This window comes from Emys orbicularis, chromosome 7 (genome assembly GCF_028017835.1).
Source record: "Emys orbicularis isolate rEmyOrb1 chromosome 7, rEmyOrb1.hap1, whole genome shotgun sequence".
Classification (NCBI taxonomy): Eukaryota; Metazoa; Chordata; order Testudines; family Emydidae; genus Emys; species Emys orbicularis.
In genome coordinates this window covers 125,944,581-125,964,368 of record NC_088689.1, presented here as the reverse complement: position 1 = coordinate 125,964,368, position 19,788 = coordinate 125,944,581, and the positions used below count along the sequence as shown (strand labels likewise).

General features: G+C 46.0%; 1 protein-coding gene across 2 annotated transcripts in view; it reads right to left on the bottom strand.

The window, feature by feature from the left end:
- ADAMTS9 (ADAM metallopeptidase with thrombospondin type 1 motif 9) overlaps positions 1 to 19,788 on the bottom strand; it is a 135,603-nt gene that overhangs the window by 10,838 nt on the left and 104,977 nt on the right. For both annotated transcript variants that reach the window (XM_065407328.1, XM_065407329.1), the window contains 5 exons: positions 16,362 to 16,535; positions 3,928 to 4,098; positions 2,477 to 2,671; positions 427 to 559; positions 48 to 142 (listed from right to left, as the gene is read on the bottom strand). In XM_065407328.1, coding sequence (XP_065263400.1) covers positions 48 to 142; positions 427 to 559; positions 2,477 to 2,671; positions 3,928 to 4,098; positions 16,362 to 16,535 — 768 coding nt within the window. The remainder of the gene's footprint in view (positions 1 to 47; positions 143 to 426; positions 560 to 2,476; positions 2,672 to 3,927; positions 4,099 to 16,361; positions 16,536 to 19,788) is intronic.

Sequence of the window (19,788 nt, the reverse complement as noted above, 5' to 3'; positions counted from 1 at the left end):
ATAACCATGCAGCTTTAAGAAATGCGGAATAGGTTGCCGAAACACACCTTTAATATCCTTCCTTTAACTTTAAGATAATATTCACCATCTTCAATGACACCTTTGAGTCTTTTAACATCTTGGCAGCTGCTTGGTAATTCACCTGAAATGACACCGAAATAGTTGTAGTCAAGTAGTCATTGTAGATCACCATTCCTTCTGGGAGCGCTTAGGCCCTGATCCCGTGTAGCATCTAAACATATGCTTAACTTTAAGCACGGGAGTGGTTCCAGGGAAATCACCCACATGTTCAGCGCTTTGCCGAATCAAGGGCCTGATGCGGGAAGTGCCGAGGACTGCAGCCCTCACGGAAGTCAATGGGAGCTGCAGGCGCTCGGTGCCTCTCTGGCTCCACCGTAACTGGAAAGCACCAATCCCTAGACTTACAGTCATAGATGTTGTGACACGTCCTCCTCTCTTCGGGTTTTAAATCAGCATGGCACAAAGCGCTCGCCTGGTCATCGTTGGTCAAGCATTGCACTGACCGGTGCATCACTCCAATGCCACAAGTCACCGAGCACTATAAAATAAAACATTGTAAGGACTGTGCTATGGTGCTAGGCAGGTAAAACACAGACCGTTGGTTGGTGAAGATCAGATTGCCAAGGCCCCAGCCCAGCACGTGAGCACACGCTGAACTTTAGACACACAAGGAGTCCCATGGTTTCTGTGGGACTACTCACCAGCCTTAAAGTGCTTTGCAGGATTGGGGCAGAAGTGGTTCAAGTGAACCATATGCTCAAGCAAAGAGTCCCAGTGGCTGCTCATTCCACTTGCTCAACCCAGTGGATTGACATTGTTTCACACCAGCAGGGATGCACGACAGAGAAACATTCATTAGGGAGCCAGAATCCAAGCAAGTCTGCTTACGAATGTGAATCTCTGCTCCGGGTCAAAGAAAGGCCCCTTTGAACAAACATGGGTTCATTTATGATTTCATATCCAAACTGTGCAAGAGATCAGGTGAAATGGTGGCTACACCTGGGCTCTCTTTGAAACCCAAACTCAAAAGGAAACTCAGGGGTAAGGACTGAAACCAAAGGAAGTGTTTACACCAGCTCCTGTAAACGGAAATCATCCGGTTTTGCGCAGCTCGAGGCCTGAATTTTCAAAAGCGAAGAGTGATTTTGGATGCTCTCCATGTTTGGGAGCCCAACCAGAGACACCTTAAAAGGACCAGTGCTCCCATTAAGTTTTAAAAATCAGGCCCATTTACGGTGTCTCAGGATGGGCAGCCAGAATCACTAGTTCCTGTTGAAAATTTATTCCTAACTAGTGCACAGTAAGATGGCGAAAACATTCTGCACGTGTTAGAGCCAATCACAAATTATCAATTTGTGTCTGTCCCTGGGTCACTCTGTATCAGTCCCTGAACCATAACATTTCAATGGGAGCAGAATGGGGCCCAGGATTTGAACAAAGCTGAGAATTATTTCCACACTAAATTATTTTGAAAATCAAAGGTTGGCAAAGCCATGGTAGTTTACAATGGTTGGTAAGGACAATAGGGGAAACCAACAGCCAAATTTTTACTTTCTGAAGTGTGTGTAACTCCCAAAAGAAGTTCTATTAACTCAGACAAATTTCACAATGTTTTGCTTGACTCAGTCCTCATAAAGATTCGATACATGTCCTTATATGCCTGAGATGTGTTAATGAATCAAAGCCACTGGGGAACATAATGTTTCAAAGAATGGCAAAGTCTTCAAAAGTGAATTGTCATCTTTTAACCAAAATCTGATCTGGTGGTTTAGGATCCAGAAAAGGTTTGGCGCTATAATAATTTTACACTGAAAGGATAGTTTCTTTTCAATGCTCTATCATAGCACTTGAAGTAAGGGGGGAAAGGAAAGTGTAATTCTTTGTGTGTTGAAGCTCAACATTTGTCCAAATTTTGGTGGATCAATTATTCACATATTAAGCCTTGAACATTCATGTGAGTGAATTTCATTCCAAAACACATGGCCAACCATCGCTTTTGCTAGATCCCAGTCAAAAGATCACTTCCTCTTTTTTGCCCATCTGTGCAAAGGCTGCTGGGATATACAAGCTACCTGGGATGGCAAGAGTAAGTCAAGCAGAGCACAGAGGGGAGCTGGGAGGAAGAGATCTGTGCCATGCAGTCTTGCTAAGACAGAAGGGGAGAGCAGAAAGGAAGGGCCATAGGGATCAGAGAACCATTGACGGTTCTGTGACTGGAGTTATCGGTCACCTGGCTTCAGCAGCAGTGCTGTGAGCATCGGAGCTGTCAGCTGTTTGACCGCTGGGTGTGGGACCCTTGGGAACAGTCTCATAGGCTAAAGCTGCCATTGCCTGAATGTGTGTTAACCAACGCATCAATTTCGGGCCAATGTTTTGACCCACCGGCTCAACTTCAGCCTTTCTCGCCCCTTGGTAATACTGCCTCTCTCCAGGCACAATTCAACATTAAACTTACGCTCCCCCAGTTGCCAACTCGCCATGTTGCCAAAACTGGACATTCCCCGAGGTAGCATGTGTGGACATTTGGTGGCTGGGTGCCAGGGCAGTTGTCTGTATTCTGGTAACCGTACTCGTAATGGTCCTTCTCGGTGTAAATTTCACTGCACGAGACCAACCTTTGCTTATAGCCCTTGCCGCAGGTCACAGAGCACTGGGGAAATGAAGGAGTTTGGTTAACGTTGTCCATGGCCGCTCGCAGCGTGTCTTTCACAAACAGGGAAAAAGAAAGGCTAGCTTGAATTTTATGCCAGTTATGGAGGTGGTGTGGGGGAAGGGATACTATACGCTTGTGCTCAGAATGATCAATAAATGACCGGTCTCTCTCTCTGTATCTCTCTCCCCTGTATTTTCTTGGGCTCCTCCCCACCTCACCTTTTACCATTTCTTTCTTTCTTTTTCTCTCTCTCTCATCTCTGCTGTGTCAGCAGCAGCCTGGTCAGTTTCCTCTGTTGCTCTTCCAAGTGGAAAGTACTCCTTCACTTGATGCAGAAAGAAACAATCTGTGATTAGTTTGTTTCCTTCTGCAGTGAGCTCTGGCTCCAAAGGGAAGTAGACAATTTTCCTCGGCACGCCTCCTCCTTCACATTTTAAGTGGCAAATCCTGCTCACTTTACTCCCACGAGTAGCCCTGTGAGGGCCAGTGAGAGTGCTGGGGTCAGGAAAGCGAGCAGGATTGGGCTCTCAAATGCTACGGTATGCAGGATTAAGAGAAGGATCTGGTAATTATGCTGATCTTCGAAGGCCAGATTCTAGGCTGATGAAATTGGTGTAGCTCCACTGAACTCAATGGAGTTATACCAATTCCCACCAGCTAAGGAGCCGTTTCTAGTGGAACTGTGCAAACAGGAGGCCGTGGTTTGACTGCGTTCACTTATGTTATGTGTACCAAGGGAATAAAAACATATTTAATCTACACTGTACAGTAGGTGGAATCCATGTGGGAATAAAAACGCTTCAAGTTATCAACCAGGACTGTACTGGAAACTGATCTTTACTTTTTAATATCCTCTCTTTTGTTCCTCTCTCCCACAGAGAAACTACATAGAAAGAAACAAACTAATAATTAAAGTATCCAGCACCATGCTGCCAGCACTAATTACTGCTCCAGCACATCAACCCAGGCTTTTCTTGGGGGGAGGGGGCAAAGGGATGGTGCTCCTGTGTGGAAAGACTTGAGTTTTTTGGTGACATTTGCACCAAGCTGAGAATCAGCATCACTCCGTCCAAGTCAAAGGAACTCTCCATTGCTTTGCTCCAGCGGGGGGGGGGGGGGGGGGGGGTGTTGGCTCTGGCTATTCAGAGGGTACATTCACACCCTGCTCAGACTAATGATGTTGAGGCTCCCAGTCCAATCAGCAGAATGACGATTGCCGCGGAGCGCTGCGGTAGATTCCCTATGGTGCTCACCTCCGACCACTCCCCTGTAATCCAGATGTACTCGCAAGGCAGTAAATTGCAGCTCTCCCTATCAGAGGGGCGCTTGCTCGCATCACAATTCACGCTGTCCTCCTCTTGGTTATTCTGATTCATGCACACAACTTTCCGGTACCGGGACCCTTCCCCGCACGTTTTCATGCACTGCCAATAAATGAGAGAGGTCAGCACGGATGTCACAGAACTTCATTTTAATTCACGTAATGACGCAAAAACATTTCCCCAGTACAAATGATAAACTAATGCTACTTATAACTAATAATAGAAAGCAACAGCATTCATTTGTATCAGAGGTAGCGACAAGCGGCCACAACTGAGATCAAGGCTCCACGGTGCTAGGCACTGCACAAACTAATAAAGAGAAAGAGCCCAGGTCTTGAAGTGCAAACGTTTACATAGTAGGGCTGCCAATTTTGGTTGGATGTATTCCTGGAGGTTTCATCACAGGACATAATTTTTAATGAAATATTCATCTTTAATTCCTGGAGACTCCAGGCCAATCCTGGAGGGTTGTCAACCCTACTACATGAACAAGACAAAGGGTGGAAGGGGAAACAGAGGCACAAAGAGGTTGAATGACTTTCAAAAGGTCACACAGCTAGTCAGTGGGTATATAATATAGGTTTTCTGATTCCCAGTCCAGTGCCCTACCCACTCACTAGACCCTACCTGCCTCTTATTGTCTTTCTAACATGCCTATTTTATATCCAATTAATGTAAAATATGGTTTTGCTTCCTTATTGGCCATCCTTATTTTGAGACTAGGAATTGTTCAGGGGCTGCTCGCAGCCTGATGTAACAAGAGTTGGCAAGAGTCAATAGGGCGGCACGGATTAGTTTTTAAATGCTGGTGGATCCAATTTGTCCTTGGCTACCTTGCGCAGCCCAGATGGAAGAATTAACTTCAGTGTGGGTTTATGTATTTAGATTTAGCCAACAACATACTGAGGAGAATGGCAGGTAAGTAGTAAGGTAAGCAGGTAAGGTAAGAATGGCAGGTAAGTGGAGGGTAGACAGAATGTGCACGGAAAAATGAGGGGAAGATAAACTTGGAACTCTCGTTGATGGATTGGCTGGAGAATGCACATTTGAGGAGGGTTGGACATGTGATAAGAATGGGAGAAGAATGACCGGCAAAGAAAGCATTGGAGGAAAGGGACCGCAATGGAAGACAGAGGATACAATGGAAAGACTCTGCCAAGAGAAGACTGAAGAAAAAAGGACTTGAACTCCAGGGCCTATAACCCTGTAGGGGTAGATTGACTTCTATATTTGGGGAGACAACTCCAGCCAGGCCAACGGGGCCGCGTGTGGGGGGCAAATTCTGCACCTTCCTGAGACTTGCAGTTTGGAGGAGCAATGCTCCCCCATGGCCCTCCCCAAACTATGTGCATGCCTATAACCAGAAGTAGTGGCAAATAATCATGGGCACCTCCGACACCATGTAAACGGGAAAAGGAGTTGAGAAGTGAAGCGAAGTGGGGTTTATGTATTTAGGTTTATTAAAAAGCACCTATCACCAATATTAAAAAATAAAAAATGATTTGTGTCCTACACAAAAGATGAGAGCCCAGAGAAGGACTCCGGAAGAAAGGTTCCCCAATGATCGCTCATTTTGAATAATAAGCTAGCTACGTACGGTACACATCTGGCACCCTTTACAACAATATTTCAGTGCTTCACAATCTTGAATATATTTATCCTCCCCACATCCTTGTGAGGCAGGGCAGGGCTACCACCCCCATTTTATAGACGGGGAACTGAGGCACAAAGTCTGTGGCAAAGCACGGACATGAACCCAGGTCGACACTAGACAAGAGCCCTGACCTCTGGGCCAGCCTCCGTCTACTGCCCTACAACCAGACAACTCAACCCTTCCTGCAAGGCCCAGGAACCTTTGCAACACACCCCAAAGCTCAACAGACTTGGGCTTTGTTGGGCAAAAAGTAGGGGGAAGTGAGACTTTCAGAGTGAAGGGAGCCTGTCAGCTGGCTCATTTCTTTTAAACCTGGGGTCCGTCAGCTCAAGCACCTCCTCTGATTGCAAACACCATGTTACCCCCGAGGGAGAAGAGCTCTCTCTCTCTCTCTCTCTCACACACACAGCCTGGGCCCAAACCATGGAAGGCTTCCAAAGTCAAAACCAACATTTTAGACTCCGCTTACAATCTGACTGGAAGCCGGTGCAGACCTGGGAGCATCAGCACAGTGCGTTCACTGTCTGATGGAGCAAGCTGCCTTCTGCACTAATTTACGTTTCCAAAAGATCTGGAGGGGAAACCCCCTGGGGAGTGCACCACAGCCGTCTCGCCTCGAGGGGACCCAGGCGTGGCTCATTGGAGCAAGGCCCGCATTTCAAAGGGAAGGTCGCCCCTGATTTCCCAAGCACTGGTGAAGAAAAAGCAGCCCTACTGAGACTGCTTGGACTGTGGGAGGGCGACTGAGAGCAGAACGGGAGCTCTTCATCAGCCAAAACATGCTAGGCAAACAGGTCCTGTGTACACGCTTTACCCACCTCGGGCTGGGCTCTGAAAATACCTTGATCGATGGATGGAGAGGTTCACCACTGCTCCTGAAAGGCCCAATCATTCAGCCCTCTCTGTGGCACTACTCCCATGAGTAAGGGCTGGAAGATCAAGCGCCTAACTCAGCTTAAAGGTTAAAGTAAAGGGAAAGCGCAGCTCCCCCACCCATGCTAAAAGCAGAAGGAGCTCCCCTTCTCAACTTGGCTTGAGTAAAGCGGGCTCCCCTCTCTCCTCCTTGACTGGTGCCTTGAGAGGTCCCCCTACTGCTTCAACCTGGTTTAACCACTGCCGCTACAATGCATGGTATTACGAGCAGGATACTTCAGACAAGCCCAACAAATGCTTTCTAAGCCTTCTACAGCCACCGGAGGGTGGAGAAACACTCCGATCACAAGGCCGTGCTAAACTAGGGCATGGTTCCTTCCTGCACTCACACAGATAGGTTCTCTTCTCAAGGCGCATTCTACCAAAAGTATGGAAGGGTCAGAGCCATTGACAGCAGAAAAGTCAAAATAAAAAATTACCAGAAGCGGCTAAGCTTTCAGCTACCTGGAGTCGTTAACAGACCATTTTTGAAAATTATCATTGGATATAATGTGCAGGAATTGTCTTCCTCTAAGCAAAGGATGTAATATTCAATCGGACTGCACGCACGCCCACACACACAAATCTACATGCCAAGTTACCTAGGGTTTCATCCAGTTAGCTTCACCATTTGTACATAATTTTCAAGATCTCTGACCCAGTCACTGCTTTCCTATGATGAGCGAGATCTACCGAATACACCTAGGTGAAAGGCAGTACTATCAGAGCCTTTTGTTTTTAATTAGCTGTCAGAACCCAGACCTCAAATTATTTCTTGAGAAGGCTGAAATAAAACGTCAATAAATAGAAGTGCTGTGGTTACGAGCAGCATAGCCCTTTGGATGCAGAGGGCTCACAGGAAATGCAAGTTAATGCTCAACATCAATATTTAGTAAATAGTAATCATGCAAAACTGGAAACACCCCCAACCAGCAGCTTTTATTTTGGAGGAGTAATTTAGCAGCTCTGAGACAAGAGCCAATATTAAAAAATCTGCAGTCTGGCAAAAGACCCCACGGTCCGCATGTGCTTTCCACCTTATTTACTCTCTTGTTGTAAGTCCCGAGAGTGGAAATTTCCCCTAGGTCCGAACTGAAATGTAGCACTCCTAAGGGGAACAGAATAATTTGCTTGACTGTGATTTCCCCAGAGAAATCACAAATGTGCTATATTTGCCCTTCTCAGGTATCGCCTCATGGTATAAGTAGAGAACTCTTTAAATTACATTTAAAAGTGGGTTACTGGATTCCCTAAGCACAGTCAACAAAAAGCATTAATTGTCACCTTTCCAATGCAGCCGTAGAGCTCCATTCTAATTAGGGAGTTTCTGCAGAAACCTGGATGCGACGGGAGAGGGAATAAGTTGTATGATTTTTAAGCTAGACTGATGCCAGCCCCGGTAAATGAAGAGAAACTTCATCTAAGCCCAGCAATAATACCACAGGCAACAGGTTTGAGCATAGGCCTGCTAAACCCAGGGTTGAGAGTTCAATCCATTTAGGGAACTGGGGTAAAAATCTGTCTGGGGATTGGTCCTGCTTTGAGCAGGGGGTTGGACTAGATGACCTCCTGAGGTCCCTTCCAACCCTGAGATTCTATGACTCTAGGTAGTGGAAGCCCCCTTGCTAGGCTGAAACATACTAGAAAAAGTTCAGACTGTCACATTGTCCAAGAGGCAGAAGAATCCTTGAACATGACTTCCAGTTTGCCCTTAGATGCCATGGGGAAAAGACAAAGTGACTGACACATACAGTGACAATATATTGCCATATTGTGTTATTCATTTTTTAACTCGGGAGGAAGGAGGGTCTTGCAGTTAAGATACATGGACTGAGACCCAGGAAATGAGATTCCAGTTCCTGGATTTCATGAGTGACCCATGGCAAATCGCTTCATCTCTCGGTGCCTCACAGTTGCTCATTTGTAAAATGAGGAACCTCGCCATGTTCCCTGAAGAGCAAAAGACCTGAGCAAAGAGGAAGGCGAAGCAAGTCTAATGCATCTCCCACCTTTCTTCCGTCTTGTCTATTTAAGCTCTGATTTAGCAAGATACTTAAGCAGGCACTTAACTTTAAGCTCATGAATAGAGTTGGCCAAAAATTTTAACTTTTTTTCCCACCAAAAAAATTGCAGCTTTAGGTCAACTGAAGCATTTTGTGAATTCATGTCAAGCAAGCAAACAAAACAAAACAAAAAAAGTAAAAAACAAAATTAGAACATGTTTCAATGGGCATTCTGCCTAAGTCAGGACTGAAAGATTTCCCCTGAAGTAACAAATGCCAGAAATACACAATTTCGTATTTTTGCTGTTGTTGTTGTAACTTCCATTCTTTTGCAGCATTCTCGCATAAGGGTGAACATACAAATTCTTTCCCTCCCAATTTTGTGCTTTTCCTTTTGGTCCCACCTAGGGTGACCTGATGTCCCGATTTTACAGGGACAGTCCCGATATTTGGGGCTTTGTCTAATATAGGTGCCTATTACCCCCCACCCCCTGTCCCAATTTTTCACATTTGTTATCTGGTCACCTAGTCCCACACCCATTTCGTCCTTGCAATTAACAGGGCCTTTTCTATTGACATCCGTTTCATGGAATCACTGAGTAGAAGGCCAGAAGGGAACATACAGCATGTTCAGGCCCTCAGGCCCGCCGACAGCAGTTCTGAGTCCCAAGGCAGAACAGTCAATGGGTCCCCTAGAAAGGGATGGCTGAGGTTTGATTCGTGCAGGGCGGGCTGGAGCCGGGCCCCACGCTGCTGCTGGCCTGGCGTGGCCACACGGGCGCGGAGCTGGATCTCGTGTGGCAGCTGGTGCAGGCACGCACAAGCCGCGGACGCGCTCTGCCTAACATTTGGGTGGTGCTGTGCCTGCGCTGGCTGGTGCCCAGCGAGCTGCCGGCTGTACTGCTGGGTGCTCTCTTCTGGCACGGCCAGGGCTTCCACCTGCCCGCCCGGCTGCCTTCACCACCGCTGGTTTTTAGCCGCCAACTCCGTGGGTGCTTGGGGGCTGCAGCACCCATGGGAAAAAATGGGGGAAAAAAACCCCCACTGGCAGCCCCACTACCAGAACCTCCCCCTTCCCCGAGCGCCGCCGGGCCCCGCTGATCAGCGCCTTCCTCTCCCTCCCAACACCTACCGCCTGCCACGGATCAGGCTTTGGGGGAGGGTGGAGGAGCGAGGGCGCAGCATGTTCTGGGGGAGGGGGCGGAACTGGGCGGGGGCAGGAAGAGGCGGGGCGGGGGCGGGGCCTCGGGGGAAAGGGTGGAGCGGGGTGGGGCCAGGGCAGAGCCGGGGGGGGTAGCACCCCCCCCCGCAGATTAGAAACTCGGTGCTGGCCGTGCATGCCTAGGAGCCCTGTGGCCCGCCTGGGCGATTTAAAAGGGCATGGGGCTCCCGGCCACTGCTACTGTGGCAGCAGCCCCCCAGGCCCTTTTAAATCGCCCGGGCCCCTGGGCAATTGGCCCCTTTGCTGGGCCTGTCTCCCCTATATCAGAGGCCACCAACACCATACAGCACCTGCCCTCTCAACCCAACAACCTCAGCATCCTCAGTGCTGTAAGAAGCAAGAGATGGTTTTCAGGATGTTCCCTATGGCTTTTCACTGGCAACACTAGAGTGGTGTTTTAAAAAAAGGAAGACTAAACAATGCTTGACAAACTCCCTGTCAAAAATGAAATCAAAAAGAGAAGGGTTCTGTAATGTTATTTTAGGTCATGCCATTCGTGTCAATTTGGGTTCCCTGCATTCCTTGTTCAGAGCATGCTAAAGCAATCTGTGCCTCAGCCCTATGAATAACGTGCAAGCTACATTTATAGCTGGCAAGGAGGTGATTTGGCTTTAACCGTACATCTGACAAAATAAAAACTACTCCAAGAGAAGGACTTGGGAACAGATACAAAGTGACAAATTCAAAATGGGCAACGTCCGCAGTGGGTTTCAATTAGTGATTCTTCATGGGCAAGGAGGGTTTTCTCTCCCCCCTCTGTCCCTAAAGCTTCCTTGGAATCCAACGTGTCACATGCTTGAGATCTCCAGAGTGCACAAAGTCCGGTGGGGAGCCCTTTAAGAAACCAATGTGAACCATAGGCGTGCGCACGGGGTGTGCTGGGTGTGCCCAGGCACACCCTAATGCAGGGGTGGGCAAATGGCCCCCCCTCTCCCAGCGCGGCAAGCCGCGGGGTCTGCGCTCCCGGGCCGGAGTGCCCGGCTGAGTGTAGCACGCCGCTGGCCCCTCTCCCGCCTTCCCCCCTCCCCTGGAGCCCTGCCGCCGCACGTGCAGCACTCTGGGGGCCGGGGCTGTGCGCTCCCGCGGGACAGTGTTTGGCTCCGCGGGGACGCTAGGAACCTCATCTCATGGTAAGGGGTCTGGGGCCAGGGGGGTTGGATAAGGGGTGGGGCAGTCAGGGGACAGGGAGCAGGGTGGGTTGGATACGGGGTGGAATCCCGGGGGGGGTGGTTAGGGGTGGGGGGTCTCTGGAGGGGGCAGTCAGGGAGCAGGGGGGTTGGATGGGGCATGGGAGTCCCAGGGTCTGTCAGGGAGTGAATAGGGGTCAGGGCAGTCAGGGGACAGGGAGCAAGGAGGGTCCTGGGGAGGCAGTTAGGGTGGGGGGGGTCTCTGGAGGGGGTGGTCAGGGGACAAGGAGCTCGGTGGGTTTGGATGAGTCAGGAGTTCTGGGGGGGGGGCTGTCAGGAGGCAGGGGTGTGGAGAAGGGTTTGGGGAGGCAGGAAGCAGGGGGGGGTTGTATGGGTTGGGAGTTCTGGGGGTCCTGTCAGGGGGTGGGGAGCGGTTGGATAGGTGTGGGAGTCCCGGGGGTCTGTCTGGGGGTGGGGGTGTGGATAAGGGTCGGGGCAGTCAGGGGACAGGTAGGTGGTAAGGTCCTAGGGGGGCAGTCAGGGGACAAGGAGCAAGGAGGCTTAGATGGGGTGGGGTCCTGGGGGGCAGTTAGGGGCAGGGGTCCCAGGAGGGGGTAGTCAGGGGACAAGGAGCAGGGGGGGTTAGGAGTTCTGAGGGGGGAAGTCAGGGGGCGGGAAGTAGGTGGGAGTGGATGGGGGCAGGGTGGGGGCATGGCGGGGGCGGGGCTCCCTGGGTGCACACCCTAATGGAATGGGCTGTGCACGTCTATGATGTGAACATCCGCCTCCCACAAAAGTGGTGGGAAGAGGAGCGGGTCATTCTCTCCAGTTGCAAAAATGAGAGCGAGGACCACAGGTTGGAGATGTTCCTTGAAGGGCTAATTATGTTGTTTGGTAAGTACTAAAACTGCATGCTGGTTGGTGATCTACTTTGCTTCCCGCTTGCACATTCATTAGCTGAATGGGTTTAATGTGCTCTGTAGAAGAGAATGTGTTGTTTGGCCTTTTGCACAGCTCAGCCTTTTGCAAATTTCTTTTATGCTAACGCACTTCTGTCTGAGGCAAACAGCTCATCGTCTATTCTGTTCGGCCTCTGTTTCTTACCTCCTCAGTCTTGTAACTGCAGGGTCAAATCTTCAGCAGCTGTAAATTGGTGTAGCTCCATTCAATGGACCTATGTCACTTTACACCAGCTACAGATCTGATCCCCAACGTTTCTAGTAGTTTTGGAATCATTCCTCAGATGCCCCCACATAAGAATCTAACATCATTACAGCTTTCAAACACTAAGATTATGGCACAGCTAATGGAACGAAGTTGGTTACATTTGTCTGTAACATAGTCCATAAGGCCAAGTACTACAGGGCCGTGAGGTATATACAATAATCCGTTATGCTGCAATGAGTGAGTGTACTGTACTGTAATGAATCAAGGATGAGCGAGTAGAGAAGGAACAAATAAAAGGAAGAATGGAGCTGCTGCTTTGACCTTGGATCTTCTTGCTGCAGGTGAAACATTCCACAGCCTTTGTAGGACTGAAATGCTTTTTGTTTCGTCTGTGAATTTTTTTCTTATTTCTTGTATACAACTGATGTTGTGCAGTCTATATGGTTTTATAAAAAGTGAATATAATGTAACTGGAATAGTTTTATAAAAATATGATAAGTGAATATAATGTAACTGGAATATGCTTCATGCAAAAGGTCTCTTGTAAGGTATCATTACAAAGCTTATAATCTACTGAGTGTGATCATCCGATTTGTATAAATGTACCACTCTTGTATCTGAAACTAGAAATATGAAATATAACTCTGAGGGGCTATTGTAATTATGCAAAGTGTGGGCCATTAATGATGGTTTGGAATCTTGATGACTCCCATTAACAAGGACCATTGTCTGCAGATGACTGTGTTTACCTGTGAGTCTTCCTGTATATGTGTGTGCTGGCAAGTGAGTATTGAAGTCTTGCAGTGACATGTGATCATGTCACCTGAACTGAAATCCATCTTTAACCTGGTGCTTTTCCAGTGAGGGGGGTTGGAAACCCAGAGGGACAAAGGGTTCCCGCCTTATGCAAAAGATATATAAAGGGGTGGAAGAGAACAGAGAGGGAGAGGAGCCATCATGGAGAATCCCCTAGCTAACACCTAAGCTGGAACAAGAGCTGTACCAGGGGAAAGAATTGTGCCCAGGCCTGGAAGGTGTCCAGTCTGAGAAAAAACTTACTGAAGCATCTCTGAGGGTGAGATTATCTGTATTTAGTTTGATTAGGCATAAATTTGCGCATTTTATTTTATTTTGCTTGTGACTTACTTTGTTCTGTCTGTTACTACTTGAAACTACTTAAATCCTACTGTCTGTATTTAATAAAATCACTTTTTATTTAGTAACTTACTCAGAGTATGTATTAATACCTGGGGGAGCAAACAACTGTGCATATCTCTCTATCAGTGTTATAGAGGGCGAACAATTTATGAGTTTGCCCTGCATAAGCTTTAGGCAGGGTAAAACGGATTTATCTGGGTTTAGACCCCATTGGGAGTTGGGCATCTGAGTGCTAAAGACAAGCACACTCCTGTGAGCTGTTTTTAGGTAAACTTGCAGCTTTGGGGCAAGTGATTCAGACCCTGGGTCTGTGTTGGAGCAGACTGGAGTGTCTGGCTCAGCAAGACAGGGTGCTGGAGTCCTGAGCTGGCAGGGAAAACAGGAGCAGAGGTAGTCTTGGTACATCAGGTGGCAGCTCCCAAGGGGGTTTCTGTGATCCAACCCGTCACAACCACCACAGAACAATAATAAAGAAAATGGGAGTTTTCGAGCACACCAATATTCTGAGCAGGTGAAGATAGTAAACAGGCAGTGCTGGATTGTCCTTTGCATTCTGAATAGAAAGGACCAGATTCCCATTTAAACTGAAGACCCCCTCTGGCAGCATAAACAGGCCTTAAAGAATTTATTCCTGCTTTAAGACCCTTTTGCATTGCAAAAGCATTGTAAAGGGACCTTAGTGTACATGAACACCAGGCCCTAGATCGCTTAACGATTATTCTGCTCTCCTTATGGGTTGGAATCCGCACCATTGCTGCCTTCATTACTAACCACAATGTACATAGGTTCAGGACATAGGCTCTGATCCTGCACCATTCAAGTCACTGGGAGCTTTGCCATTGATTTCAATAGGTCCTTAATGCACACCAACCCCCCACTGATATCAATAAGGGTTATGTGCCTGCAGCAGGAGACAGAGCAAAAGGCACATTAAGCAGGTTGCCATTTGGATTGAAGAGGAGATTCATGAAAGGTCTCTTACACAGGAGGATGCAAAGCAATTCTCCTCATAAAAGCAGCAGAATAAAACCCTGAACTTGACCCTCTCTGTGCTCAGAAATCTCTCTCAGCTATTGCTTACTAGGAAATACCCAGCCCCAGGGTTCTCCAGGAGAACGGGATGGCATTTAAAAAGAACCCACCATAATTAAATATTGACACATTTTAAAGTGGTTTCCATTTTGCAGTGTTTGAAACAGACCCACAAGTTTCATTTTGCTAGAAATCACCAAAAATGTCTCCAATAAATGAAACATTTCAAAAAGTCAGCAGGTTGTCCGATTCCCCCCCCCCCCCCCCCAAAAGACCATTTTTTGGACCATCCAGCTGAAAAATTTCAAACAGTCCTACGCTCACCCCTTTTCATCTCCTGGCCTGTTGCGTATTACAGGGATTCTTTGGGGAGCCACGTCTCTCCCTCCCATTCACCATTGTACCACTTGGGGTAACTACAGCAGAAGTTACGTGTTTTAACTGTGTTAGAATGTAATGTAGCAGCTGGAAATAAGGGGGAGAGGCTAGTACCATGTGACCAGTCAACTGCCAATGGATTATGCCTTGAGAACCTCTGACATAGGCCATTTTAGAACAAAATTGGCTCTGTGTTCTCATTTCGAGTGTACATTTTGTGAACTGGGGTTTATAGACCATCATATTTATCTTCAGAAAAATAATCTGGCATCATATTAAGCTTCCTTCATTAATAATTGTCTTTGTGTCCTTCATTTTGGTTCATTAGAAGTCTAAATTCTGACTGTGGATGGCCTAAGAGGCATAAAAATCCTGCATTTAGATAATCAAATTGGCAACCTGAATATCCAAATGCAGGATTTAGACAGCTGAAAAGTGGCCCCTACATCCACTTGTAGGCCTTGGTAGATAGTAAGAATCCATAGCTTCCCTGCTGACCTTAAAAAGGCCTCTGGTTTCATCCTCGTTTGCCCTTGCTATAGTCACGGGGTCCAGCAGGTGTGTCATAATCTCTGTTATAACGATCATCATCCCATTTAGACACAGTCTAGTAGGTTTACCACAAGTAATGGTGAATATTCTAACGATGCCTGATACCGCGTGTTACACCAACAGACCCTGGTCGTCGGCGAGTGGGATAGAACCTAGGACCTCTGCAGCTTAGTGCATGAGCCTCTACTGCATGAGCTAAAAGCCATAAGGCTCTTAGGTAAGGCCGCAGAGCAGACTCATTAATCTCTCTCTAAGTGGTCTCGGTACCACTAGATGGGACAGAGCACCACACCCAGGAGGTGTGTGGGTTACACACGCACCGGTCATAGTAAGTGCACACAGTGCAAGAGATCTGAGTGCAGCTTGAATCTAGGTGTGTTTCAAAGATGGTGGAGTGAGGAGGAGGAATTGGCCTGCTGGATGGGGAGAGTTATCACGTTACTGCAGGGGGCGGGGCGGAGGGAGTTTGGACAAGTATCCCAAAGGCACATAGATGATTATGTAGGGTGGGAGGTTACTTTTTAAATGCCCAGCTTACACAGCTTCCTACAGCTCTGCAAATAGTGAAACTTAGCTCAATAAAACGTACTTACCAAGTTACTACTCCCGCATGTGTACGGATGGCAGACTCACGCCCAAAGTCAGCTACTAATGAACGGGACTAGTGGAGTGGAATCGGGTGCAGCGTCAGCAAAATGTGAAAAATACTGGCTTTGTGTAGGTCCTACCAAAACATTCTGCAGCATGCACATATACAACTATACTATGCATCTTCTTAAGCTCCAGTGCTTTCTTTGGTACTTTCTAAAAAACTGGCACAATCTGCACACATCACTGTTTAATTTATGCCAGACTTTCTTTTACATATTTTTTTTTTTTGGCCATCTAAAGTTTTAAACTTAAATGCGTGCACACACATACATACGCACACACACAAATACACCTTCAGTCTGGATCAAGGCAAGCGCTAACCCTGCTTAGTGTAAACCCTGGCCATCTGACAACAATCTTTTGAACAAGCCAGCCATCTCCTAAGTCTCTCTGTAGTTCACACTTCACAGAACGAGTAATGTGATACTGGTAAACGTCAGGAAGAAGGTCTTACTTTGGTATGCTTTGAATACTGCTGAAGCTGCCCACTACGGGCCCTTTCTACTTACAGCTTGCCATTCCTCCATTTCCCAGCTGTAACGGGGACATTCAGCAATGTGGCATTCCTGTTCAGAGACTGGTCTTGTGAATTGGTAACAGTCGGTCTCCCTGGCTGTTTTCTGAGTGCCCGTGTGGCAATACACATTTCTCTGCTGAATGCCTCGTCCACAGGACACGGAGCACTAAAGAGGGACAAAAAGAAGTAAGTTGCAGCTTTCCTTATTTTCCTTGTGAAACTCTCTGTTGCTATAGTGAACTTCTCTGATTTCAGACGAGGACGGGAGCGGAGATAATGCTCTGCTTTGAGTTTGGAAACACATTTAACACTTGTCTGAGCTAGCAAGCAACAGCACCTAGACATTTAAAACTCTGACTCCTTTTGATGCAGAAAATTCTTCTCCATGTAAGAAAACATTTTGCAGGGAATCTGAACCCATAGGGTGAAGTCCTGGCTCCAGTGAAGTCAATGGGAGTTTTGCCATTAACTTCAGCGGAGTCAGGGTTTCACCTATAAGATTTATACTGCAAAAATCTCTAAGGATAGCAGCATTGTTAAAAATAATCACAAGATGCTAGAGGCAGCAGGAATTGTATGTTACTCCTTGCACACTCAGTTCAATAGTTTAAATAAATCAAACTTTACAGAAACATCGTTCAGTAGACTGATCAGCCTGTAATGAAAAGCAAGCACGAATTATATAGCATAAGAACTGAAGCAACGAAGAATTGTAGGTACGAGACTTCTGGCATTACTTTTAATTTACATATACACCATAGCAAATTACTACATACCGCATATCCCCACAAACAGAACTATTTTTGTAAATTAGTTGCTTTACTTTCACATATATTAGCTTCATTATGGCATGAGCACATTTTTATCCACGTCTAGTCATATAATGAAAGCCTGGTTTTAATCATGAGCAAAATAAGTTTTTCAGATTTTTGAATATTGATATCTACAGCTCACTGTTTTCAATAGCTTAATTTTTTCCATACAAAAATACTTTCTGCTAACATCCCACAATATAATATGTTTAACTGGTACTTAACTTCACTGTTCTATGGATTCTTTATTGTTAGGTCCTAATATATAGTTTGTAAATGCGGAACAAGATTAGTAAAGATTAGATAGAAGTGTGTATAACAGAGGTGTATGGTTGAAATGTAGATATTATGATTAACATTTTGCTTTATTCAAAATTAGTAGAAAAGACCTAATTAATATATGAGATACTGAGCAAACAAGTTTATAATACCACAAAAGTAAGCCTTATTAAGTAATGGAATTAAGCAATTTATAACGTGCAAGGAATCCTCTTCCAAAACTTTAAAAAGTATTCTTCTGTAATGCAGCGTTTCCTTTACTATCTGAACACATCAGAAAGCAAAGGAGACCAAAAAACCCCCAACCCCTGACTCTGAACATTCTCCTGATTATAAATATTTATGAAAGGCTGGTTTGTGTAACTTGGAAAAGTAGCACAACGCAGTTAGATTCCTATGATTGGTGATGCAAATACATCCCATATGTTGTAGTGCTTCTATTGTGATTAATAACACGGTTTATCTTAAACATTCCACAAGGGAGAGCGAGCTGAACAGTGGAAACACAGTCGGAGAAACACATCCACCCGGATGCTTAGTACATTTTAAAATAACTTTTGTCCAAGTTTATCACCTACAAAACACATTTGCAAGAATGTTGTGATAGTGACAGAAGCGGTTAAAGTTGCAGCTCTGTCCTAGACGGGGCTGATCCTGCATTTGATATCGAATTGAACAGGAAAATGTTATACAACATAGTGAGCCAAAAAGGACAAAAAGGACATGTTCTCTATATGTGTATATACACACCTCTATCCTGATATAACGCTGTCCTCGGGAGTCAAAAAATCTTACCATGTTATAGGTGAAACTGCGTTATATCGAACTTGCTTTGATCCGCCGGAGTGCGCAGCCCCGCCTCCCCGGAGCACTGCTTTGCCGCGTTATATCCGAATTCATGTTATATCGGGGTAGAGGTGTATCTCCTCACTATATGTTCCATTCTATACATCCGATGAAGTGGGCTGTAGCCCACGAAAGCTTATGCTCAAATAAATTTGTTAGTCTCTAAGGTGCCACAAGGACTCCTCGTTCTTTTTGCGGATACAGACTAACATGGCTGCTACTCTGAAAAAAGGACAGTGATGTCTTATTTTAGTAATGGGAGTTTATTGTATGAAAAGCTGTAATAACTGGACTCCAATTTACTATATGTAAAACTGTAATACTCCCAAGGACCAGACAGGGGCTTTTAAGCCATGGACACAAGCCCCCAGGAAAAGATTTTGGCTAATTTAGGGGCCCACCTGGAATGAAATCCTGGCTCAATTGAAGTCAAGAAAAAAACTTAATTCAGTGGAGCCAGGATCGCGCCCATGTGTGAGCTTAAGTCAGGAAAAATCTTTTGGAGTGGGAATTTTTTCATCAACTTGAATGCGGCCAGGATTTCACTCCTGAGATCCCTGCTATACTGTCATGTTTATCCAGAACACATCCAAAAATCCCAAAAGAGACAAGGCTCCAAAACTACTTCTTTGGCTTAATCGATAACAGAAGAGAAACTGCTGCCGCTATTAGAACATTAATACTGGATGGACATCATTTTCCTTACAAATCAGAGCGGTGTCATCTATAAGGTTCTGAAAACAAGGAAGTTGCCAGTTTATGGGCTAGAATTCTTTCAAAGAGGTTACCACACAGTCTGCTTTGGATCAAGCCCCTAATCAGTATGCAGCCTTCTCACTCTCTGTTTATAACGTTTACATATGTGTCAGAGTACAGATAGGATTTTACAACTGGATTCCTAATAATAGAATGATACACTATTATAAATGCCCATTTAGACAGAAACTCTGCCCTACAGTATTTTTAACAGTGATCATTGTTTTGCTTTATCAAACCAATTGACTCACCTCTGTTGATCTGAGAAGAGCAACTCTGATTTACACCTACTGGATATCTGGCCCTAAAAGCATAATGAACCTGATACTACAGTCCTCCCCCTGTTCATGTAAGGATCAGGATGTACTGTTACTATACCATATATAAATATCATATTTTTGTCATCTATGGGACAGAACAAACCTGCCACTATTTTCACCATAGACCTCAATGTAGTTTAGCACAATTTCTCCACTGTCTACAGAGAAACACAACAGTAAAAATGGAACATATTAACGCACGCACAAGTTTATCACTGAGAAAAATATAGGGCCAGGTTTCAGCCTGAAATCTACATAAAGAAACAGACAATTTTCAGACTACAGAATAAGTATTGTTATTTTTACTGCTTAAAAGATAATGGTGCTGATTTACACATAAGACATAAGCCGTAGACATATCTGGCATGAGCTGTCAGACATATCTGATGTCTCAGGGCATTTCCTT